Source organism: Lipomyces oligophaga, assembly GCF_038497815.1.
Source record: "Lipomyces oligophaga strain CBS 7107 unplaced genomic scaffold V1516scaffold_2, whole genome shotgun sequence".
Lineage (NCBI taxonomy): Eukaryota > Fungi > Ascomycota > Lipomycetes > Lipomycetales > Lipomycetaceae > Lipomyces > [Lipomyces] oligophaga.
Genome location: NW_027117786.1, coordinates 754567 through 779692, shown reverse-complemented (window position 1 = coordinate 779692; position 25126 = coordinate 754567). Strand labels below are relative to the sequence as shown.

The 25126-nt window shown below is 45.9% G+C and overlaps 9 protein-coding genes across 9 annotated transcripts; 6 read left to right on the top strand and 3 right to left on the bottom strand.

Moving 5' to 3' along the window:
• Nucleotides 1-591: 591 nt before the first annotated feature.
• Nucleotides 592-2182, top strand: V1516DRAFT_694721 (auxin efflux carrier; the record flags this gene model as incomplete). Its single annotated transcript, XM_066923958.1, has 2 exons — nucleotides 592-831; nucleotides 896-2182. The coding sequence occupies 2 exons, from the start codon at nucleotides 592-594 to the stop codon at nucleotides 2180-2182; spliced, it is 1527 nt and encodes a 508-aa protein (XP_066778880.1).
• A 417-nt stretch (nucleotides 2183-2599) lies between these two features.
• On the top strand, nucleotides 2600-4400 carry V1516DRAFT_670781 (cell differentiation family, Rcd1-like-domain-containing protein). The gene has a single exon (XM_066921444.1). The coding sequence runs from the start codon at nucleotides 3084-3086 to the stop codon at nucleotides 4086-4088; it is 1005 nt and encodes a 334-aa protein (XP_066778879.1). The 5' UTR covers nucleotides 2600-3083; the 3' UTR covers nucleotides 4089-4400.
• Nucleotides 4401-4634: 234 nt separating this feature from the next.
• On the top strand, nucleotides 4635-8140 carry V1516DRAFT_670780 (CASP C terminal-domain-containing protein). Its single transcript, XM_066921443.1, has 2 exons — nucleotides 4635-5554; nucleotides 5613-8140. Exons 1-2 carry the CDS (start codon nucleotides 5095-5097, stop codon nucleotides 7886-7888), a joined length of 2736 nt encoding a protein of 911 aa, XP_066778878.1. The 5' UTR covers nucleotides 4635-5094; the 3' UTR covers nucleotides 7889-8140.
• A 1063-nt stretch (nucleotides 8141-9203) lies between these two features.
• On the top strand, nucleotides 9204-10061 carry V1516DRAFT_684043 (uncharacterized protein; the record flags this gene model as incomplete). The annotated part of the gene is made up of 1 exon (XM_066923539.1): nucleotides 9204-10061. The coding sequence occupies one exon, from the start codon at nucleotides 9204-9206 to the stop codon at nucleotides 10059-10061; it is 858 nt and encodes a 285-aa protein (XP_066778877.1).
• A 1896-nt stretch (nucleotides 10062-11957) lies between these two features.
• Nucleotides 11958-13879, bottom strand: V1516DRAFT_619711 (uncharacterized protein; the record flags this gene model as incomplete). Its single annotated transcript, XM_066919466.1, has 2 exons — nucleotides 11958-13621; nucleotides 13672-13879. 2 exons carry the CDS (start codon nucleotides 13877-13879, stop codon nucleotides 11958-11960), a joined length of 1872 nt encoding a protein of 623 aa, XP_066778876.1.
• A 247-nt stretch (nucleotides 13880-14126) lies between these two features.
• Nucleotides 14127-17378, top strand: V1516DRAFT_670774 (uncharacterized protein). Its single transcript, XM_066921442.1, has 2 exons — nucleotides 14127-15286; nucleotides 15338-17378. The coding sequence occupies exons 1-2, from the start codon at nucleotides 14233-14235 to the stop codon at nucleotides 17077-17079; spliced, it is 2796 nt and encodes a 931-aa protein (XP_066778875.1). The 5' UTR covers nucleotides 14127-14232; the 3' UTR covers nucleotides 17080-17378.
• Nucleotides 17149-20143, bottom strand: V1516DRAFT_670772 (armadillo-type protein). Its single transcript, XM_066921441.1, has one exon. It carries the CDS (start codon nucleotides 20032-20034, stop codon nucleotides 17368-17370), a length of 2667 nt encoding a protein of 888 aa, XP_066778874.1. The 5' UTR covers nucleotides 20035-20143; the 3' UTR covers nucleotides 17149-17367.
• Nucleotides 20144-21076: 933 nt separating this feature from the next.
• Nucleotides 21077-21565, bottom strand: V1516DRAFT_609327 (uncharacterized protein; the record flags this gene model as incomplete). Its single annotated transcript, XM_066919292.1, has 1 exon — nucleotides 21077-21565. A coding segment is annotated over one exon (489 nt), but the record flags the coding sequence as incomplete, so codon positions are not given.
• Nucleotides 21566-22104: 539 nt separating this feature from the next.
• V1516DRAFT_670769 (kinase-like protein) lies at nucleotides 22105-24750 on the top strand. Its single transcript, XM_066921440.1, has 2 exons — nucleotides 22105-24339; nucleotides 24400-24750. Exons 1-2 carry the CDS (start codon nucleotides 22535-22537, stop codon nucleotides 24623-24625), a joined length of 2031 nt encoding a protein of 676 aa, XP_066778872.1. The 5' UTR covers nucleotides 22105-22534; the 3' UTR covers nucleotides 24626-24750.
• The last annotated feature ends 376 nt before the right edge of the window (nucleotides 24751-25126 follow it).

The following is a 25126-nucleotide window of genomic DNA, read 5'->3' as shown; positions in this document are numbered from 1 at the left end:
CTGCTCACGCAACCGCGTTGTTTATCGTGTAAATTAGCATACAACTGCGGGACACTCGTATTGCCTGCTCTGCATCTCGCGTCCGCTCAGCCACCGTCAGCGCGCTCGCCGGCTCACTACGGCTCACTAGTCCTGCACAGTAGACTCGTGCACTGCGAACCAGGACACACTAACTGACATCTACTGTTACGTCCCACCTCATCTCTCAGCCAGCCTTCATCGTCATCAGAGCCACAGTTCCGTTGCTCGGCGCTTGTATTCTAGCGTGTCGTGTCGTCTGGAATCAAACACTATTTATTCGTTCGTTCGTCCTCTGCCTCCAAATTCTCACTCCAATCTACAGTCTCTGCTGCTGCTGCTCTGGTCCGCAGGTCTGCTTGTCCTCGTCCTCCCTGCTCGCACAGATAGGAGAGCTCCGGACCGCATATCCATACACCGATCCGCATCCAGTCCAAGTTCCAATTCCACATCCACCACATCCACCACATCCACCAGTTCCACATCCGACACTTCCACCACCTTCTTCCTCTCCTGCTTCCACTACAGCTCCAACAATATTATCGTCAACACCAACCTCGTCGTCCTGTTGCCATGCCCGCCCTGTCATACCTCTCAGCCCTTGCTGGTCCTGTCGTGTCTCTGGCAAATGATCACAACCACCCTTCCTACTTCCAACTGGCCTTCCTCACCTTCCAGGCTGTTGTCCAGGTCGTCATCCAGTGTCTCCTCGGCTTTTGGGGGGCCCACGAAGGCCTACTTAATCCCTCTCTGCAGAAAAATATTTCTCAGCTCAATGTCCAGATCTTCACACCCTGTCTGATTTTTGTTAAAGTACGTTGAGCCTCCGTCTCTTCCAACCCGGCTCTACCTCGCCGTTCTAACTCCTCTCCCTCAGCTCTCCTCCGCAATCACCGCAGATAAACTCCTGGACCTGGCTATCATCCCATTCCTCTTCGTCGTCACCACCCTTGTCTCCTTCTGCTGCGGCCATATCATATCCCGCCTTCAGCGGTTCGATAAGCGCGAAACGAACTTTGTCATTGCCATGGCCGTCTTTGGCAACTCAAACTCTCTCCCCGTCTCCCTCACCGTCGCACTTGCACACACACTACCAGCTCTCCAATGGCTTCCCACAGATACCGGCGATTCCGTAGCTTCCAGGGGCATTCTATATCTGCTTATCTTTCAGCAGCTGGGTCAAATGCTCCGCTGGTCTTGGGGCTATAATACGCTGCTTGCTAGATATACTCCCTTGTCTGCTTTGTCTTCTTCTGCTTCCTCCATCTCTGATTCCTCTCCCCGAACATCTTCCTCCATCGAGCCTACTGCCCAGAGCGCTGCCTTTCTGATCTCCCAAAATTTGAGAGCTGAACCTACCGGTGAGATCATTGCCATGAACACAAAAGCGTTATTTCCCCATGACTACAGTTATGCTGCTGCTTCGTCTGCGATTTCCGACGACTATGATTCAGGATCCAGTCTTTTTTTTCGTCCCGAAACGACGCTCTCCGGTCTGCATCGCGACTCTAGTCTTCTTTCCTTCAATCGCTCCTTTCACCGGGCTCCTGTCACTCCTGAAGCGGTTTCTCGATTTTTGCAGTCGCCTATTTGCCAGTTCATATGGAAGATCTTACTGAAAATGAATTCGTTCATGAATCCTCCTCTATGGTCCATGCTTCTTGGGCTTACAGTTGCAATTATTCGTCCGCTCCAACATCTGTTGTTTGAGACTGAAGGATTTATTGCAAACACATTCACGATTGCTGTCACGGAGATCTCTCAAGTTGCAGTTCCTCTGATTCTTGTCGTTCTTGGCGGAAACTTATATCCTGATGATACTGGCGCTCCAGCTTCACCCAACTTCAAGCGTTTGATTTCCTCCTCTCTGATCGCTAGAATGGTGATGCCAGCAACAATTCTACTACCTGTGCTTGCTCTCTTTGCCAAGTTTGTTCATATCTCAATTGTTGATGATCCTATTTTTCTGGTTGTTTTGTTCTTATTGACCACTGCGCCTCCGGCAATCCAACTTAGTCAGATTTGTCAACTGAACGAGGTGTTCGAACGCGAGATGGCATCTATCTTGTTCTGGGGATATGTCGTTTTGACCCTTCCAATCACAATGATCATGGTTGTTATGAGTCTTGAGGTTTTAGAGTGGGCTGGAAGATTGCCGGCTTAGATATTTTAGACATCCCATGCATTAGAAATACTGCTGTTTTTATCTTACAATCAAAAGCTTCATCAGGGTGCATCTCAGCAATTAGATCAAGAAGCTTGTATTAATAAGGCGTTCATGTCGTATCTGGCAGGGTATATATGGTGTTTAGAGTTGGATTTGGTTCTCTTTTTCAGCATTTCAATTTTGACCTGTGATTTTTGTTCTTTCAGTTTTCAGGATTCCACTTAAATTGGAATTGGGATGGATATTAACAATTATGATTCTATTGGCACACTGCATGTTTAAATTGTAACGACCCTTTATACCGCTATTTCTTTTTTAATGAAATATAAATGTATTGTCATTTCATAGATTACGATCAATTTCCGAGCAATATAAAAACAATAAGGTAAGAACGTGGCTTTCGTTGATGTGTCAATCGTGGTGTTTGTGTCGTTCATTTCGCAAAAAAAGTTCAGATCGTGAAGTAGTCACCGTACTTGATTTTGGCAACATTTTCCAGGTCTACCGCAATTTGAACTTGTTCCGGAGTTCTTGACGGCATTTCGAGTCGATTTCTCGCATTTTAGTGGCGGAATCGATTCCGAAGCAAGTTTGTGCAAGAATTCGACTGACGATTCAACATATTTCACAGAACCCTTCTGCTATATATCACAGGCGAGATTTGTAATCCGCCAGGCCGCAATTGTATTGTTTTTTTTGTGGATTGTTCGGGTTTATTTCCAGATTATCATTGCTTGTATTTTTCGACGCTGAACTGAATCTGTATCCCGGATTGGATTTTATATTGCAGAAACTATTATTTTGGATCTGTCAATAGATTTGAATACTAGGTTTCGATCCCATTTTGCCTGAGACCACTACAGTGGTTCAACTGGTTAAGGAGAAATAATAAAACAAGATGCAGACACAACAACAGCACCAACAAGTTCAGGCTCAGATCCAGGCCGCCCAGCAACAGCAACAGCAGCAACAGCAACAGTCGCAGCAAGCACAGCAGCAACAAGTTCAGATTCAGGCTCAGATCCAGGCCCAGATTCAAGCAGCACAACAGCAGCCACCGCTACGACTCAATTCTGCGTCTGCCGAAGATGAAGCGAAAATCTATGCATGGATCGGTGAATTAATGACCGGGCCGTCGCGAGAACAGGCATTACTCGAACTTTCAAAGAAACGCGAACAGTTCGACGATCTGGCTCTCATTTTGTGGCATTCATTTGGTGTCATGACGATGCTCCTGCAAGAAATTGTTGCTGTTTATCCGGCTCTTGGTGGGTCTACACTGACCTCGGCGACTTCAAACCGGGTTTGTAACGCGTTGGCTCTTTTTCAATGTGTTGCGTCTCACAACGAAACTCGAACATTATTTCTCAGTGCTCATATTCCATTGTTTCTTTATCCCTTTCTCAATACAACTTCCAAGACACGTCCTTTCGAATACCTTCGCCTGACATCACTTGGAGTTATTGGCGCTCTTGTTAAAAATGACTCGCCTGATGTGATCAACTTCCTACTATCGACTGAAATCATTCCGTTCTGTCTACGTATCATGGAATCTGGATCAGAGCTTTCCAAAACAGTCGCCATTTTCATTGTCCAGAAAATTCTCCTCGATGATGTTGGACTTGCATATATCTGCCAGACCTACGACCGCTTTTACGCTGTCGCCTCTGTTCTTAACAACATGGTCAACCAGCTTGTTGACCAGCAAGTCGTCCGTCTACTGAAACACGTTGTCCGATGCTATTTGCGTTTGAGCGACAATCCGCGCGCCCGAGAAGCTTTGCGACAGTATCTACCAGACCCTCTGCGCGATGGGACATTTCAAAATGCTCTTCGTGATGATGCCAACACGAAGCGATGTCTCGTACAATTGCTTGTAAACCTGGCTGACAACTACGAGTAGATCTAACGCGTGATCGACATCTGCCAGCTCTGATTACACTACAATTGGGGTTTTCTGCTCGGATGGGCTAGCCACTAGATTGAGAGGCGTTTGCTTATCGGGGGACGCAATCGTTTTTTGCCGTTTCCGCTCTATTCTCCCTGCACCCAATATATATGGGGGCCCAAAGGTGCGAGTCGATCAACCGAGAAGAGATCTAATTTGTCATTTGGCTTTTCAGCGACCGAGCGCTCAGTTCGTAGATCATTGAACTGTCATGTATTTTTAATTTTTCTGTTCAGTAAATAGCATATCTGTTGTATTTTTTTCAACTTTCTGTTTCTTCGCTTTTGGCGTGTATGCCTGTACGCGAACTATGTTGGTGGATCTTGAGACTGTTTTCTTACCGGTCTCTGGTTCCACTGGGCTTGCTCTATCCCCTTTCCCCAGATGGTACAAATGTAGAAACATGATGCATATATGTCACTGCATCGTCGCCAGGGGTCCCGCCAAAGAGCGGCTCGGTGAGCTGGATGCCGTCAAAGTCAGACTATTGGTGAACGACGTTTCTGCGATTTTTGAACTTCTGCTGGACGCGACCAGATATCGAACCAGTAAATCGGCAAGCGGAGTCTGCGGATCTGTGTCACGAAACTTCGCTAACACAACCGCAGAAGAACTCGCAAGAACTCAGCGCAATCAACTACGCAAAGCAGCATCTACGTGGCCCTTTTTGGCTAGCCGAAGAGACCCTTTGTTTGGTTCCACGGACGCTCGCCCGGCTTAGACGATCTCTGTACTAACTTGACTTCTGCAGCAGACGTGCGCAGCTGCAGATCTAACTTACCAAAAGACTTTCGAGGTGTCTACGCGAACGATAATTGGTTTATTTCGAATTTTTTTGGGATAGAAGAAGCTTTCGCCATCTTGGATTCGGAAGCCGTCCTTTGCTGTCGCGCATTTACTACTGTTCCTGCCGCATTTTCATCGATCGTCCGCTGCGTTTGCAGACTTCTGATTCTTTGGCATGGCGGACGTCAACTCAGACGTTCCTGCATCCGCCGATGCAAACCCTCCCGCACCTGTTACTATATCTGCGGAGCCCGAGGCGATAGTCGAGAATGCTGATAATTTGAACCTCGCAGTCGGACCGCCTACAAGAGAGGCCACTCCGATACTCGACTCTCGCGCGCCAACACCCTCGGTCCCCCTAGTGGTCGCCCGTCCAACCGAAGACAGTAATATCCAGTCCACCAAGTCAGAACTCACGATCCAGCAGCGCACCACGCCGTTCGAACAGGCGCTTCAGGCCTGGGGCGAGATCAATTTAACAGATTTACAGAAGAAGCTCGACACGCAAGGTCTCGAGATTGTCGAGAATCAAAAGACGTCCGTGGTCGGACGCAAAGAATTAGCTACCAAGACTAAGGAGTTTCGAAAGTTGTCCGACCAGGACAAGCTTACGGAAATTAAAGTCCTGTTGAAAGGTATTATGTGTCAGTATTATCCGAAAACTGTTGCTAATTATTTTACTTTTGTTTTCAGCCTATCAAACCGAGATCGACAATTTGACGAAGCGTGGCAAGACCGCTGAAAACGCTTTTCTCAATACTTATCGGGTACTTGCTGAAGCGCCGGATCCGTATCCGCTGTTGGAAGCTACTTTGGATTCTCTGCTTGCTGCTGATGAAGTTGCTGCGCTCTCCAAGGAAAACGCTAAATTGAAATCTCAGCTTGCTCAGTACGCCGATTATGATGATCTAAAACTTAAAATTACACAAACCGAGCAAAAAGTCATCGATGTTTCAGCTGCTAAGGTTGCCGCAAAAGAAAATGAGCTCCAAGCTTTGATGGACGAGAAAGAACGCAATTGGAAACTGCGCGAGGAAGAACTCGGAAGGCAAGTTACTGAGGCTAGAGATCTAGTCTACGAATTACGTGCTACCCATGCCGTAACCGAAGCTCGACTGTCACGACACGAGCAGAAACTGGATGAAGGTGTAGAAGGCAGGTTCGCGGAAGCAGAAATGATTGCTGCTGATCTTGAGCGTGTCAATCTTCGTGCTCTCCAGACCGAACGTCGAAATCTTGAATTGCGTCAGGAATTGGAAAAATTAAAGAGCGAGATTGTCGGCGAAGGTAGTGCCTTTGTGCCTGCTACGGAACTAGTTGAATCTCAAAATCAAGTTGCAGAGCTCAAGAGCGAGAATCTTGCGCTTGGCCGCAAGATTGACGCTATTCGTGACGAAGCACGAGCTGCCGCCGAAATGGATAAGAAGCAGCTTTGGAGCTTACAACGTGAAGGTGGTCGTAAGGCTGAAGAGATTGAAGGACTCAAGAAGAAGCTTGCGCATATGAACGATTACGAAGATATCAAGCGAGAGCTTGATGTTCTCAAATTTGTCGAATTTTCTGTCGAAGCTGAAGACGAGTCGGAAGATTGGCGCTCGGCAGTTCGCTCTGAAGGTCAAACAGAAACTCTCGAACAACTTCTGCTTGCACGTAATAAAAAGCTCAATTCAGAGGTCACAACTTTGCGAGTTGCCAACGATACTGTTCAAAAACATTTGGAAGAAGCTGAATCAAAACTGACTGCTACCACTGCTAGTCTTGAACAGAGTCAGCAGCTAATAAGAAAATTAGAAGATGACCTGGCAGCTTTACACGAGACAGCCTCACTCGGATCTTTGGCTCCTTCAGGTGCTAGATCTGTCGTATCGTATGCGCCTTCGAGACGCTCCGGTAAGGGGCCCGGTGGTGACACTGCTTCAATTCTGGGCGCTTCACTACGTGCAGGTCTTTCTAGCGTGATTCCGGGAGGAATTGACCACGACCTGGAAGGAAACGTAAGCCCTAGCCATAGCGGCACTGTAACTCCGGGGGGTAATGGAGGCTTACTGGTGCCCGGAGGTCGATCTCTGGAACAGCATATGGCGGACGCAACAATTTTACCTATTATTACACAACAACGAGATCGATTTCGGGCTCGCAATTCCGAACTCGAACAGGAATTGCGAACTGAGTACGCGCGCATAACTGAGCTGCAGAATCAATTAGAAGCTCTTCAAAAGGATAACATTGGACTGTTCGAGAAGATTCGCTATCTTTCCACCTATCGAGGTGCAAGCGCAAACCTGGCTGATATAGGAAGAGCAGGGGAAGGTTCGCGCCGATATGAGCAGGAGTATGAAGAGCAGATATCTCCATTTGCTAGGTTTCGCGGACGTGAGCAGGAGCGTGCCATGTCACGCATGGGTCCGCTGGAGAGAGTTATTTATGGATTAACAAGGGTCGTGCTGGCCAACAAAGCAACTAGAAATCTTTTTTTTATGTACATTACGGGATTGCATGTGTTTTTGTTGGGCACTTTATGGGTGCTGGCGCTAAACGAGATGAGTCTACATGAAGATACCGGCGGTGCCACGGTTGTCGGTAGCCTTGTTGCAGGGTCGGCAGCTGCTGCGGTCGCTGGGAATGGACTAGCTGGATCAGTCTCTGGCGATACGATGGTGATGGAGCAACAGCCAGATGTAGAATCAGGTCCAGATGTATCAGTTATGCAATCACCAGGAATTGTTGCTGACGTTGCATCTGGAACAAATGACGTCGAGAAGGCTGCCTCAACAGCGGCTAATGTGGTCAAGTCTATAGCACAGTCTATACCAGACTCTGGCAGCCCAGCACCTCCTTTTGGCGGGCAGCCGGCTGAGCAAGGAGCAGACCAACCCGTTGGACAGTTTGCGGAGCAACAGCTTCCGCCAGCAACTGAAGAATCAAATCAACAGCCGGCCGAACAGCCAGTTGCTCAGTCCTTTGCTTAACCAAATGACCAATCGAATGAAGCGCCAGTGCAATTTCCAGCGGAACCAATCAAAGCTGAGCCCGGTATTGGAGCACCAGACGAAACTACACAGGAAGAAACTACCGAAGGCCAGGGCTTGGATGCAGCAGTACTTGGTGGCGAAGGAGGGTTACAATCCACTTTATGAACACGAACAGATTTGGAGACTGATGACATCGCGAATCTTATCACTAGATAAGTGTATCTTATAGTTAATCCAACCATTTCTACAACTGTAAAAACACTAAAACCGTATACCGAGACTGTGCACGCCGTTACAGAATCTAGTCTAATCTTGTTACTCTCTTTATATGTCTTCTCAACATATCCAATGGACTTCAGATTGCCAGTCTCGTTCGACCATTCGAACCGCCCCAGTTTCGAACACATCCCGTTCTGGCTACCGTGTTCTCTCTGTCAGTCTCTGGCGCCCGCAATTTCGTCTAGAACTTTAAGGTTTTTTCAACCTCCGCGGTCGACCAAATAGAGTTTAGACACCGACACGGTCCACTCGTAGCCGCTGCAATGATTGGTCTGTGTTCAGAAGTGTTAGTCACTGCATAAACGCATTCATGTTTGTGCTATTACTCCTTAAACTACAATACAGATTGGACACGACGATAACCCCTCCCGCTCGACTGACTCACTTAAGAGACCCGCTGTCCCCACTTGGTTCCCAAATTTTTCTATTCCTTCCTTTTTCATCTTTAACAAGGCTTACACAATACAATCATACAGTTTAGAAGTTATCATCATTAAAAATGGCTTTCTAAGCTTTTAGCTTCCAGCGCTCCTTTCTGTCCGTCTTAATTAGTCGTCCAGAATCTATATACAAATTGGTCTCTTCGAGTCCTTTCAAGGTTCCCTACTTTTTTTACTAGTCTTTTCTGCCTTTTCTGAGCTCTTTGCTTCAGCGTCGGCTCCTGCTTTTTAACCCCCCGGTTTACGCATTGTCTGGTCAGCTCCCTCAGCTTACCAACTCGTTTCTCGATTGTCCGTCATGGCTTCCACAAACGTATCACCGCCCCAGCGGCTATTTTCAACCAAGTCTATCTTCCGTTCCTCAGCCAGTCCCCCTGGTATCTCAGACTGTCCTTCCGTCTACCCACTCGACTTCCGGTGTAGTGCTTGATCAAGTTCCTTCTTTTTATTCGTCTGCTCAATTGGCTCCGTCCAGTGAATTTTCTGTTCCCTCGTCTAATTTTGTCCCGTCGTCCGAAACATCGTCCAGTTCTTCCACATCTATTATCGATTATTTAAACGCACTTATTTTAATCAAAAAGGTACATCGCGAAATGGGTATTTCTGTTAAGGTTGAAGCTTCTGAAAACTTCAGCCTTGACCCTTTTCAGGGTCTGGGTGACGTTGCTAAAGATCATGATCTCTCATTGTTTGGTAATGATGACTTGATTTTTGATCTTCCAACTATTGTCCCGGTCGACTCGTCAGCAGCTGCTGACCAGTCGGCCGCCAGACATATGTCTTCCGTCTCCATGGCTGATGATATATTCTCTGGTACTCCTGCTTTGGATCATTCTCCTTTTGACTCTCCTCCCTCTTCTGATTCATCTCCTTTATTTGGTCTTTCTCATCTAGACTCTTCTGCTTCTTCTGAATGGACTCCTCTTTTCACACCTGCTTATACAAATTCGGCGGCTCCTTCTGCTGATTCTGAATTTGCCGATCGCACAGTGTCTCCTTCTGAGTTTGCTGTCTCAGCAAGTTTAGCGCCTGCTGATTCTTCGCGTTCTCCTCGTCTCTTTCCTTCCTTATCGTCTGCGGATCTAAGTAGTTCTGCTTCCGAAGTGGCTCCTACTGTTAGTCGGAGTAGTTCTTCTGAGGGTGTAATTCTTTCGAGTGACGGCGCAGTTGTAGGTATTTCTGAGCGTAAGCGTAAACGTGTTTGCTCTCAGTCCTACACTCGTCGTCCTCGTGCTGATCCTTTACCCCCGATTGTTGTTGATGATTCAGGCGATTCTGTTGCTGTCAAGCGTGCTCGTAACACGCTTGCTGCACGTCGTTCTCGTGAGCGTAAGATGTTGCTCATGGATGATTTGACTAAGCAAGTCGACCAGTTAACTGCTGAGAGAGACAATGCTCTTTTGGAGGTGGAAAAATTGAAAGCTGAAGTAATGCGGTTGCGTGGTTTATAATTTGTTTTTGCTATTGTCTGAAGTATCTCTTGTGAAAGTTTTCCGAAAAGTTTAGTGAAGTTTTGTTGATTGATAGATGATTGGGAGTGGGTACTATAAAAGTTGAGTGCGATTTTGTTATAAAGTGTTGTTTAATCTGTGGAAAACCAAAAAAAATGTTTTTAGAGTGCTGTGTGCTGGTACTATACTGAGCGTCAAGTGTTTTGTTTTTATCACCTAGAATTAATTATACCGATCAAGCAAATAGTTTCTTTTCATGTAGATTTGTATTTTCTGTGTATTCTAGTGTAGCGAGTGTTCGCCGGTTAGTGTTGAAGAGGTTTCGCTTAATTAACTCAAGAACATTTCGTCATAGTTGAAGTACTACGATGTTAGCTACTACTATTTGACACTCAAAACGCAAAACAATCAGGCATTCCTGACTCGATAAAGCTACAGCTATGAGCGAAATCATGTCGTAGAATCGTTGCATCGCAACAGCAAATCTTCAAATTGTACTTTAGCTTTAATTTGGATGAGTTTATTAGTCTCGAAACTGTGAGTATCAGATATTGTACAAAATACCAAATAGAATAGCATCAGGTTAGGGTCTATCACACTTATAAAATGAAGTATTTCTTCAAAAGTATGGACTTTTACCCCTGGTTCTACGGATCTCATTTTTTTGTTGACGATTCTACGATATCCTGGCATCAAAAAATGCTCATAGATCAGATACTGTTTTCGTAATATGTGATTTGAAGTAATTAGTGATTAGGGTAATATATTTATAGGAATGAATTGAGTTAACTAAGTGCTCAGGTTCGTCATATCTTGCTTTTTCATAGTCACGACCTTGTTCTTTTTGCCAGCTCCACGTGGGCTGTTGCCGAATTGAGTAGTGCAATATATAGTTATTGTAACTAGAAGCTTTGAATTCTGCTTCAGCTATTTCTTATCTAACCTTGTAAATCACATACTAGCTCGATATTACCTCTTCGGGTCGATCTTTGGTTTTGATTGGTGATAGTGCTTAAATTTAATTGCATGACTGTTCTTTGCTTCTTTAAAGGATGCCACTGCTCCAAATGTAAAGTGTTTGAACAGGTTGGACTTATTTGAGTCTCTGTGGAAGCCTTGCGGTAGAAAGCTGCGCTCGATATCTACTATAGATTAGTCAGTATTTTATTTGAGATCTTTCAGGTTTTTGTTATCAGTATGCTTGTAAATGTTTACTCTCAGCTTCTTTTGGTACATCTAGTTGCATTTTCTATCGACTTTCTACGATGATTATCAAGCATAAAGTGCTAAATGAGCTCCTTATCTCCTGCTTAGCACTTGTGGAGTTGGATTATCTCAAAGCTGTGGCTAGGTCTCGGACGAAAAGCCGGATAGTTCCGAACGATGGTCTTTCTTTGATCTTGAAGTAGTTTGAAGCATGGTCTAAGCCACCTGCCAAAATGCAAGATCCAAACCTAGACTAAAACTTCCGAGGGACTCTACTCCGTAGGTAATTCTCGATTGCGTCTAAACTCCGAAATTCAAATAATCTTGAACAAGGTTATGTATGAGTAAGATTAGCCATTCGATCATCTTACGCTAGAAAGTGCAGATTTTATCTACTCGTATATAGTGTTCTGTGAGTCTCCAATTTTGAATACCACGTGTGGAGTATCGTACACGCGTAATCACATCTATCACCCTAGAGACCACAATCAAAAATTTCCGCACTACAATTTTCATATATCAAACGGTTAAACTGTAATGAATTAAAACACGTCTTCATAGATCATACAAAAAGATCACAGAGCTAGTCTTCATAAATTTTGATGAGAGATGAAATTCACCACATAAACTGAATTCTTTGAGCGAACATAAAATTGAGGAAATAATCAGCAACAATTTTGTTTCATACAGTTAATCATCGCCAAATATCGCCTCAAACAAGTCTTTTGGCGCACGAGGCTGTTCGAGCGCTGGATTCAAATCTGTGTTAACTTCTACTTTCTGAGGAGGATTGAATTTGACATTAGCTGATTCCGCTAGCTGATGCATTGTCTTATCCGATAACAGAGAGTTGTCTTGTATAGAGAAATTCTTCTGCTGTTGCAAATTTTGCTGAGTAGCAGATGAATCGTCAGCGATTTGAGGTTGACGGAGGCTAAATCGCTTGGAAAGTAACCTCGCAGGAGTCCATGGAGATGTCTTTCGAGTGAGAGGCCCATACATATTTGCTGCAGCAGCCTGCTTTAATTGATTAAGTCTCTCCTTGTGTGCATTGTTATCATCCGAAGAAGATGATGATTTTGATGATGTGAATCGAGAAGCCAAAGCGGAAGGTAATGGCTTGAACAGAGATGCCGATTTATGAAACTCGCGCAGTTCTGATATCCATTCTTGATGAACCATAGATTGAGGGACAGTCAGCTTCATATCATTTGATAACTGAGAATTCAGGTATAATTTGTACCGTTCTTGTTTGGATGGGATTGCCGAATAGGGCTTAAACTCATTATTGAGGGCCGATTCAGCCAGTTTGGGATCAAGCCGGGGAATTTGATCTTGAACATCAGTTGCAGGAATGGAATTTGATTGTGTCTTAACAGTAGGTGTTGGAATTAATTCTGATTTTGCAGGTGGAAGATCGGATTTACCAGTAAATGACGCTATCCTGTCGCGTTGTGCAGGTGTGAGAAAATCAAACACAGATTTTCCAGGTTTGCTTGTCTGACTGGACGAATTATTTTCAGCATTACTGCTGTGAAGATTATGTCCCTGAGGAACAATTGTAGGATCCTTCTGAATCAAAAGTCCAAATACAAACGAGTTTGGAACTTGAATTGGTGCAAACACGGAAGCAAAATTTCGATCACCGAGAGCGATTTCATCTCCGTAAATGAATCCTTTCAGCGCAATCCGTCCGTCAATCAAAGAAATCTTCTTTGTAGATATTGTTTTCAACTTCTTGCCACTGGAATCGGACTCAGTATCGGCCGACTTTGCGAGTGCTCGCTTCGCTCGCTTACTGGCTAACCGGTGACGATCAGAAATCGATAACGGCTTTATTTCATAAGGATCATCATCAATAGATGGGTCATCATCATCACCGTCATCATTCAAAACTCCCAGTCCTATTCCTGTATGTTTCTTCTGCGGTTTCTTGCGCGCTGAAGATATCGTAGATGCCGAAGGTAGAGAAGGCAACTTTTCCTGAAATGTGTCTCCATATCCTAAGCCATGAAGGTCGACTTTTTCGCTTGAACTTATTAGCGCAGGCATATCTGTATCACGCCGAGGAGGTAAATGGACTCGACGACCTTCTACGACAGTTTCTTTCAGGGGTCCGATGCCGAACCCCGGTTTCCAGCCCATCCGTTTGAGCAAATCATAACCAGTCGAATCATCAGACTCAGCCAGCGACACTGTCAATTCCCCTGTACGACGACTCGATTTTGATGTTACCAAAGTTTCGGATGCTCGACGATCAGCAAGATCTTCCTCATCCATAAAATCCTCCGGTGTGAAGCTTTGCGCTACTCCGCCGCCCTTCCGAGAAGATATGTACTGCGAAGGCGTCCAACCTAAGCATGTTCAATATTAAGCAACATAAAATAGTAATTACTAAAATTACCTTCTTTAGAACCCACGGTGTTATAATAGCCAGCGGAAAATCCACCTGTGAAAGCACCATGAAATCGTCGTCGTCCTTGGTCGTCTCGGGCTTCCTGCTGCCATTCTGGCACATATGCTCCGTCATCTCGACCTGAGATCGCCACAGGTGTCCCAAGAAATAGAGAGTCTGCGCTCTGAAAGGATGCATTCCGTTTTCTATGAGCCATCCATGGACAATCAAATTAAGATATAATACTGTAAGACTACAATATACTAAAACATTGCAATGCCAAAATGAATAATCGGCCTATGTAATACTAACCCGGTTCGGTTCAACATGTAAGTTCGGTTCAAGTTCAATTTCTATTCCCGGTTACACGCTCGGTTGCGGTTGCAATTCCGTTCCCAAGCCAAGTCGCTAGCTAGCTGGCAGTCTCTATCTCGCCAGGCTTAGAACCCGCCTTATTTCAGTCCACTTTTCCCAGTTTTCGCTACCGAAATCCCTCTTTTTTTCTGTTTTCGATCTTCAAGAATTGTCTAAATTCCGTCATTCGGTCTCTTACTCGACAATCTTTTCACAATGGCGCCAGATATTGCCGCTGGCGGCCCTCCAGTCATGGGTGCTCAGGCAGTCGCGTCTCCATTCCCCAGAGCCCCTTCGTCTGTCTCGACCCAGAGCAATCACCTTCAGTCTGGGCAGCATCCTCCCCAGCAAGAGCAGCAGCAACCTCATCACCATCGACGCCATTCTGGATCGGCCACTCCTCACCGATCTCACTCGTCAACTTGGAAAGTCCGTACCCTAGGCGACTGGGATCTACTCAAGACTGTTGGCGCAGGATCGATGGGAAAAGTCAAACTCGCTCGTCATCGGTTGACTGGCGAGACTGCTGCGGTTAAAATTGTTCCTCGATATGTTCGTGAGGGTGAGCTCCATCGTCATGATCCTCGCTACCTACCTATTACCCGTGCAGACCAGTCTTTTGCAGCCCACCAACGGTCTTCTTCGAATCCAGCAGCTCCTAGTTCTGGTTTCCATATTCAACAGCCAGCCGCCGCGTACAAGCCGACTAGCGACGAGAGCAAAGAGATCCGCACTATACGCGAGGCTGCTATTATTTCTCTCCTTGATCACAAGTATATCTGCTCTGTCCGAGAAACTATGACTACAGCCTATCACCATTATATCGTTACAGAATATGTAGATGGTGGGCAGATGCTCGATTATATTATATCCCATGGTCGACTCAAGGAAAAGCAAGCACGCAAGTTCGCCCGTCAGATCGCGTCCGCTCTGGATTACTGCCATCACAACTCTGTTGTTCATCGCGATCTCAAAATTGAAAACATCCTGATTTCGAAATCTGGTGATATTAAGATCATTGACTTTGGTCTCAGTAACCTCTATTCGCCTCATTCTCTGTTGAAAACCTTCTGTGGTTCGCTTTATTTCGCAGCTCCTGAACTACTGAGTGCCAAGCAATACATAGGTCCAGAAGTTGATATATGGAGTTTTGGGATTGTACTCTACGTTCTGGCGTGCGGTAAAGTTCCTTTCGATGACCAATCTATGCCTGCTTTACACGCGAAGATCAAGCGTGGTCATGTCGAGTACCCAAATTGGCTCTCTCCTGGTAAATCTACTTATTGTTTTAACGATAGGAATTCTAACAATTGTGAAATAGAATGTAAAAATCTTTTGTCACGAATGCTTGTTGTGGATCCAAAGAGTCGTGCGGGACTTCAGGAGATTATTAATCACCCTTGGATGATCAAAGGCTATGACAAACCTCAAGATTCCTTTCTACCCCGTCGAAGACCACTTACATTGCCATTAGATCCGGAAGTCATTAAAGATATGCATGGATTTGAGTTCGGATGCGACGAACGCATAGAGGCCGAATTGACGACTATTCTCGAGTCAACTGAGTACCAAGAAGCCTGTCAAGCTTGGTACAGGCAACATGACAGTGCCCACCCCCAATCACATATGTTTGGAAATTTTCTTTCGGCTTCACCCATTTCACAGTCTCCATTTAACTTGTTTGATTCTACTAATGGTAATAACGCCTCAGCTTCTTCTCCAGTTTCCAATGGAGGTCATCGAAAGAAGTCTGCGTTTGGATTTGATTTCTATAAGCGCAAGAGTGCGAAATCTTCATCACCATCGAATTCCCAAGAAACACTTACTGATTCAAAATTGCTTGATCCAACATGTGCGTTTGATCCTTTAATCTCGATATATTATCTCGTTCAAGAGAAACAGGAACGCGTCCGACGACGACCAACCCTTGAAGCTAGCGCTTCTGCGCTTTCACTGCCGCGCCAAATAATGCCTACATTCTCTTCGACAAGTGCAGAATCGAGTACAGGCGCCATATCTTCCGGAAACTTTGCAGCAAACGGTAATGTTGCAGTACCTCCGCCATCACGATTGCAAATTCCGGTAGTGCCGATCCCAGAAACAGCACATACGCATACTCAACCGTCACGAGCAATTATACCCGGTCGAAGTAGAAGTGTAAGCCATGGAGGACATGGAGGATACAATCGATCGGGGACAACATTACCAGGATCACCTACCAGTGCTCATTCGCCGCCTCCAATGTTACCTCCGATGCCTCGAACTTCCGCGCCGAGCGAATCCCCTGTTCGATCTAAACCCAGTTTTGGATCGATATTTGGAGCTGACTCGGATCGGTCTGTGTCTCCGAAGCGTGTTAGTACTAGTGGAGCCGTGGAACTTCCGCCAATTCCGTCAATGTCATCTAGTCAAGATGACTTGGGAGGGGTTGTGACCTCGACATCGAGTTCGAATAACTCAGCTAAGCCTACATCAGGAATTTCGATTGGAGGAATATTTAGAAGATTATCGACACGCCGTACGCATCGGTCGAACAGTACGCATCCTGTATCAGGTCGTTCTGGGAATGTTTTCGTGCCAACGGCCGCACCGCCTCCTCTGAGTCCAAGTATTGCGTCGGCGTCATCAGAAGATGATAGGCCGCCACCTTTACCAACTATTGAATCTTTTGATGCCTCGACGGCGTTCTCAGGAGCCACACTGCCATCTCCAGGTGTTGTGTCATCGGCAGAAGATAAGTCGTCAACTAGCATGCTTCCGCCTGCGGTTCCAGGAGTCACATTTTCGCCGGACACAAATCTGCGAGATGGATCGGGCAAGTCAGGTCTACAGCCATCTCCACAGTTCGGGCAATTTGGGGGCTTACCGTCAGCGCAACAACCACAACAACCACCGATACCACAATTATCACAGCAGCCACCACAACCACCTCAACAGCAGCAGCAGACTCCACAATCTTTTATCAGATTTGAACGATTGTTTTCTAGGGCATCGAATTTAGGACGCTCGACTTCGATCTCGGAAGGAACTTATAATCGACGCGCGAGTCGTGCGATCAATTAATAGGCCATTTAAGAACGGATTTCCTCTACCTCTTCCTTATGATTATGATTATTCTTTCTACTATTATCACTGCGATAGTTTTTCAGATCAGTAGCTTTTGTTGTAGAAACGGCCAGCCTTTTTTAGGTTCTGCTTTTGAAAAATATTAATGCATGTTTACGTAAAACGAGGATTGGGTGCTGATGAGCGCGAAGGATAGAGACAAGCCTTGTGGTCTGGATGATTCATTACATTTAAAATAATATACATATATATATATATACATATAAATGTCTATAATTGAATAATTCACACGTTGTATCGATCCTTCAGAATCATCTGCACATCGGGAGAGATTCTTGCCATGACAACGTTAGACCAATCCGGAATCAAAGCACGGTAGCCATTCAAAATAGCAGAAAACATCTGTCCTAGCTCCGGGGTGGGATCTGTGTAGAGACCGATGGCCTCTATGAAGTCGGGTAGACAGTCTTGGAGACCTGATGGGTTCGCCATCACGATCTGCGACATGCCCTTGAATGCGGATTGCTTTTCGTCTGTGTCACGGATCATTCGTAGGGCTTTACACCATTCAGCAGCAAATGCCTGTAGTTTGGGTGCGATGAGTTCCGGACAAGAAATGCCGATTCGGCCAATAGTGATAGCAGCGTTTTCAAGGATCGTTTTCTCGAGAACTTTCGCCATTGAGAAAAGTACTGCGATTCGATCCATCAATGGTTCAACCCATGGCTGCACATCATGGCCCAATCGAAGCGCTAGTTCGCCCGCAGCCCAAGTAGCATTGTTGCAGACCGCTGATAGTGTTGGATCTTCGCCGAAGATCTGAGGAATTAATTTACTCATTACTACAGGAATAAATGGCTTGACGGTATCAAAGGTGCTGATCGCCATATCACCCAGTAGTGCAAATGCGCTCTGTCTGACTTCAGGTACTGGATCCTCGGTGCATGTTATCAACAGCGGCATCAATGGTGCATCGGAGCTTTGAATCAAGCTAGTTGAAAGAGGACCTAAACCTTGAATCAAACCGTCGATCAAATCTAGAGCTGTAACAATAAAATCTTTATCGGGTGAATCGATCGTCGAGTCTTGTAAAGATCTCTGCCACTGCTCGACATTCACTGTTAGAATCTTCATTCCACGTAGAAAGACCGGCTGGGCAAATGGCGCAAAATCATCACCAAGAGCCGCAGTCACAGATGATAGACATTCAAGCAACGGGAACAAATCTGTATCATCATCTGCCAGCTTCTGCCATCGGTCGATTAATGGCGGCAATAATAAATCGATAAACTCCTTGCCTTTCATCGCATACCCTACTTTATCAACAAGAGTTTGCACTGCGTCATACAAAATGGCAAGATTTTTGGCCTGATACTTCTGAAAACATAATGAAAGACTTCGCAATATGTGAATCAAATACGGGATCAACAGTCCGCCTGCTTGCTCAGTAAAAGTCGCAAAACCGCTGCAGCCTGCTTCTTGAACTTTTTTGTTATTGTCTAAACAGCATTTCAATAATCCAGTCAGAACGGGAATAAATTCCCGCTCATAGCCGATGTCGGCGGAGCGATAGCAAATCCAACTGCTGAACCGTCCTAATGTCCAACAGGCAATTTGCCGAATTGGGACAACTGGATCGTCAAGCGCTTGGATAAGAAAAGGAATTACTTCAGGCAGAAAGGGAGACATACCATCGACACATCCCACAGCAATAGCACCATATCCAAGAATAGCTGATTCGCGAACGGGCCATTCGTGCGAAACTAGATTCTGCTTAAGGATCGGGATACTGTACTGAAGGATATTTTCATGGTAGCTCGATGCAAATATATCAAGCGCAGCAGCTGAACATTTTCGCAGGTTCCAATCTGAAAGGTCTAAACCGAAATCTTCGTCTTCGTCTTCATCATCTTCATCATCTTCATCATCATTATTATTATTGTCGTCATTAAAATCTTGCTTAGATTTCTTATCATCGTTAAAATTGTCATTATTGTTGTGGTTTGAATCACCAGATGCAGTATGTGCTGTCTTCGATTTGGCATGCATAGGTTTAATATCAGTGAGTTTATCGGCCATATCTGCGTCGTCAGAGTCGAGAGATTCGAAATGTAGAATATCCTGTTCAGAATAAACCATGCACTTCAACAGGACGGGGAGAATTTTCGGCAGAAATGTTACAACCTGACTCTGGAGCTGATCATGTTCAGCAAGACCGAGCAGAAACTCACAGGCTTCTAAAGCAACCTGCTCGTCGTCATCGCCCATACAATGGAGTGTATAATCAACAATCCCGTTCAAATGGGGGACAAGCTTGTCTTCGCGGACATCTAAAAGCATGACGAACGCAGTACAAATATTACGGCGCACGTCGGGATCTGGATCAACAGCAAGCTGGAATAGAGTGGTGAGAAATATGTCAATGTGGACAAACAAGGCTTGCGACATGCGAAGAATGAATTGATTCAAACAGATGATGCTTTGTATCCGGACTTTAGCCGCTGGTGACCTTGCCAGTTCCAAAAACCGAGGAATCATGAATCCCAGAACTCGCTGTCCTTCGGGATCACTCTCGAGCTCAGACCCTGAATCTTCAAAAAGCTTTGCTAGTGCGGAGAGTGAACCTTCCTGGATCGTTGGGTTGTCATGGCTCGCCATATTCATGAGCTCTGGGAGCACGTCCGGCCAAGTTCGAAAGCCGGCTTGGGAAATCAGGGCGCTCACTGTAGAACCGGTGATATTGCGGATCAGTGCAACGGGCTGAGCTATTCCTAAAAGAATGTTGTGCTTAATGTATTCAATAACTGAGGGGTCGCTCGCAACGATGTCATAATATTTTAGGATGTTGTTCTTTAGCATGAGTCCGGCGGACGCGCGTAGTTGAATTTCATGGTCAACGGTAGGATTCACAAATATTGCTACCAAGTATTTATTCAGGTCTGGATGTGTCATTCTAGCCTGGTCTAATGTCTGAATGTCGATTTGTTAAGATTCATTTTCCAGTGTAGAGAGAAGAAGTTATTTTTGATTCTTTTGCTCACCTTGGTAGCGTTGCTCCGTAATTCATTGTCCGGCGACAAGGTGTGCTGAAACACCATACGCAGTTGGTCCAGGTACTCCTGTTGCGGAGTCCAAGAGTCCATCTTGATGTGACGCAGTAAGAAAATAGGAAGATGATGGCGTAGAAGTCACTTGGTGAAGTATGTGGTATTCTGGAAAGTTGAAGTCCGGGGAGAAATTACTAGACAAGCAGCAGTAGCAGCAGCAATGGCAGCGGCAACGACAACAACAGCCACGCTATCATGCGATCAACATGAACAAATTCTGCGCTATTCAAAGATCGTCTAATTTCGGTCTCGACAGTTTTTTTATACCGATTTTGGTCGTTTTCAGTTTTGCTTTCTCTCAGATTTGAAATTTTTTTGATGGGCTCTTTGTGGGCCTGCGATATCGGTGGTCAGGGTTCGCTCAAATCGGAGGGGGTTCAGTACTGGAGTGGACAGCTGCTTAGAACAGATTGCTCGTTACTGCTCTTTTTAGGAAATATTTATATGTATTATGCGGTATTACGTCTCGTAATACCTTAGAACAGCTCATAATATAACTTCTCGAATAAAGATAAAACCAGATAGATCTCGGCTCGCAGGATAAATAGAAAACAAATTGCATTAAGTTCAAACCACCAACACCAAAACTAGAAACCAAAATAGCAAAACAGACAGACTAGCATAGCCATTACATTACCTCCTAAAATCAAATTTTAAATAGCAAAAGCGATTTATCGGTCAGTGTCCATCATAAGATCGCTCTGAGCCACCAGGAATGGAGCATCGGTGAATTCTCCACTGGCGGGATCATATAAATGATTAAATTGTTCAGCTGCAAAATTGACGAGAGGGGTCCTATGAAAAGGTAGATCTCCACCACTATTAGTAGTATTAGAGAATTCAATGGCACCCATTCCCTGATCTTCGTCGTCATCCGTCATGATATACTCGGACTCGTCAGAATCCTCGTCTAGCGGTTGACGACCTCGCTTCAAAGACCGGCTAGGCTGACAAGCTCGAGACGTTTCGAAACTTGTAATGGGAGTCGAGTTGGAATGCCGAGCAAGGGAACCAGTGGAGTCCCCGTAAACTAGCTTGGTGGCAGGCAACTTGTATCCCTCGGTGATGCTCTTTCGTACCTTCATGCCGACCTGGATCAAAGATGTCTGAATGTCATGAGGCAAGTTCTCTCGGACCTCGCTAGAAGAAGATGTGTAGAGGTCAAAAGAGGGTGTTGCGGGATAGGGGCTATGAGAGGGGGAAGAGGAAGCGGATTTCATCGAGTCTTGCGAGCTCGAGGAGGCCAGGCTGGAGGACTTGACAGCCGAATAGTGGCGGGAGAGCGGTGCATGGTACTTTGGAAATGAATGCGTCGATATGAGGATTCTCTTTGACCGAGAAGACTTGGAGGATGGAAACGGAGTCTGAGAGGCCATTTTGATATCAAGTGAAAGTTAAGACTGGCTTGCCCACGAGAGGGTACAGGCAGCTGTGAGATGGCGATATAAGACTGGACTGGGCACACAGGGCCAGGTTGATCGGCTCAAAAATTAGAAAAAGATTGAGAATAACGCAAGAAACTGCACTCAATCCGAGGTAAATAAGCCCGAAGCACAAAGATCGAGCTGAAAGTCCAGGTCGGCACTGAAATCGTCTCCACAGACAACTCTAGTCCACGCCAGCAAAAAGATCTAAAAATCCCATCCCATCCATTCCTGCGCGACCTCGACGCGTGAACCTAAATCAGACGCGACCAGCCCCCGCGCACCACTCCGCTCAGTCACATGATATCACCTGACCGCTCACCACCACTCCACTAATTCACTAGTCACACTCCAATCACACGTGCGTCCCACTCTTATCACGTGTTAATATGTTTGACAAGGTGGCAATTCAGCCGCAGCTCGCCGGCAGACAAGTGAACTACGACAGCGAAACGAGAAGCCTGAAAAATTGTGTCTTGCACAGCGTGTGTGGTAGGTCTCTATGACAACGAGGACCATTGACGATCCCCAGACGGACACGAAACTCGTCAAATAATTCGATCTTTTGTTTGCAAATTCCCTGCATTTGTTTGTTTCCTTAAGGAACAGGTCTCAATTCTTACCATACGTGACCGGCTTCCTGCTTGCTTCCTGCTCGTTTGGTCCAGTATATACAGCCTCGCCTATATTGCCCGCAGGCCGGTTTATCGCTCACAACCGGTCCTCCAGTTAGCGGCACATCTCAGTTGCGAGAGACCCCACGACTAGTCCTTCAATCCATCCGCCCCTCTATCCTCGACTGCTCCCATTTTCCTAGTCTTTCTTCTTCCTCTGCTTTGCCTGCGCCTTCCCCCGGTCCGTATTCTCCAGATCCTCGCCCTCTTCTCAGCATCCAGGACCTCGGCCGGTCCCCATAAATTCATGCCAAATCACGACGACGCAGCGGCCGTCGCGCCTGTCGTCGCTACCCTCTCGACCACCGCAGCATCCTCCATCTCATGCTCCCCGCCATCTTCTTCTACCTCGTCCGCGAGCCCGACCCCGGCCTCCTCCCTGCTTCTTTCGTCAGACCTGAACGCTCTCAATATCTCTCCTGGCGTCTCGACCGTGGCCTCCTCCTCCTCCTCCTCCCAGCCCACTCCTGCGATCCAGTCGGCCTCGGTTGCGTCTTCACGGGCATCCTTTATTCGTCCGGCCGTCTCTGGTCTAACCAGAGATAATGCCCCTCCCTCTACTCTCCTATCGACATCTTCATCTGCATTTCAATCCTCTTCCTCGTCTTCTTCAACCTCTTCTTCCGTCCCTGCCGCTACCTCTTCTGCCTCCACTGGCTCCACAAGCTCCCCAAATCCTCTCGCACCATTGCATTCGGCTCGTGGCATAGCTATCCATACTCAAATACCCGCAGATGTTCAGGAACGAATCATGAAATTCCAGCAGTCTCGGCAACAACGATCGAATCCTTCTACTCCCATTTCTCCTGCATCGTCTGGTCCGCTCTCTTCTCCTTCTAGTCCTCTTTCGAGTGTCGGCGGCAGCTTGGTTGGCAGACCTGCCCGCCCTACAGGTGGCCAAGGACTTTCCTTGCGCGAACGGAGAAACATGAATATTGATAGCCCAATCAGCCCTGGAGACGTCTCTGCTGGTCAGATGGCGTCCGCAACCATTTCTGCTCGTCGAGGTCCCAAGATGCGTCTCCCACCAGGCTCGATGACTTTACCTGGCACGTCCTGTACCCCTCCTTCTAATAATCACGATAGCAAAGGTCTTTTCAGCAACGACAACACTAATAATAATAATAATTCGACTAATAATGCTAATGTTAATAATATTTCTGGCCGTCCTGGTACAAGAAGTATGCATGTCAATGTCAATCCAGGTGAATTATTTGCTTCGTATTCAAACATTATCGACGTCAAAGCGGGGTCGCTTAATTTCGCTGGCAAAGCGTCAATCGACGCTCATGGTATTAAATTTGCTTCAGGAACGTCGTTTACAATCTCGTTAGATGATTTGGAAGTACTTGGAGAGCTTGGCCGTGGCAATTACGGTACCGTGTCAAAGGTGTTGCATAAGCCAACACAGGTTATCATGGCGATGAAGCAGATTCGGTTGGAATTGGATGAAATCAAATTCCAGCAAATTTTAATGGAGCTTGATGTATTGCACAAATGCGTTTCGCCCTACATTGTTGATTTTTTTGGAGCGTTTTTCGTCGAAGGTGCTGTCTACATCTGTATGGAGTATATGGACGCCAGTTTAGATAAACTCTATAGAGGAGGTGTGGAAGAATCGCACTTGGCAAAGATCACTGAGTCTGTAGTTCGAGGTTTAAAAGTTCTAAAGGACAAGCATAACATTATACATCGGGACGTGAAGCCGACAAATATTCTCGCCTCGACGTCGGGCGCGGTAAAGTTGTGTGATTTTGGAGTCAGTGGCAATCTAGTGGCCTCGATGGCTCGAACAAATGTCGGCTGCCAGTCATATATGGCACCCGAGCGGATCAAGTCCGTGAATCCCAATGACGCAGGCACATACACCGTACAATCGGATATTTGGAGCTTGGGTTTATCACTGCTCGAGATTGCCAATGGTTCTTATCCTTATCCTCCAGAAACGTATGGAAATGTGTTTTCGCAGCTGAGTGCGATTGTCGATGGCGAGCCGCCATCGCTTCCGGAACCTCGATTTTCACACGAAGCGGCCAGTTTTGTGAAGCAGTGGTATGTATCCTTCTTTTCCGAGCTTGCATCTTAATGGAGTAATGAGTTAACAATTTTTAGTTTAAATAAAGACGCTGTTCTTCGGCCAACTTATGCAAAGCTATTGGCTCATCCCTGGCTGGTGAAAAACAGAACGATAGAAGTTGATATGGGCACATGGGTCAAGGACACGCTGGAACGATCTAAGCACGTCAGTGTAGATAACCCTTCTCAGCGGCCTGCGCTGCATTTTGGCGGTGCATTCGGAGGAGCGGACGAAGCGAAGGGGCAAAGCATTGGTGCATGACTTTGCCTTTTTCATTGATTTACTTTTTTTGTTAAAAAGAGATTAATTGTTTATAAAACTCCGTTAAAATGGAAACCTATTTTGTCTGTATATTGAAGTAATAAACGAACGAACTTTAGGAATTATTCGACATAAAACTCCCCTACTGTGGATGTATGATTAAACTCAAAACGGCGTCCCATGCGTTTCCGGTGGGAATCCAGCAGCATAAGAATACTGCGGTTGGACGCTTATTCACTAAAAATGATGCAATGCGCGTATGTAGGGAACGTGCGCTGGGCTTGCGGCTGAAAAGTATTTTGGAACCTGAGATTCAGAGACATTGGCGTACGTATCTAATTAAATTCTGAATGAATGTACCCATAACACTGTCTGGCTGCGGCCTCGACAGGGCATCGCCATTTTTTTTTTTTTTTTGTGGAGACATCCTTTCTTCCTTGTCGACCAGGAAACAGAAGACTGCCAATTTTTCTTCCTTCTTCCTTTTCTTTCTTAAATTTT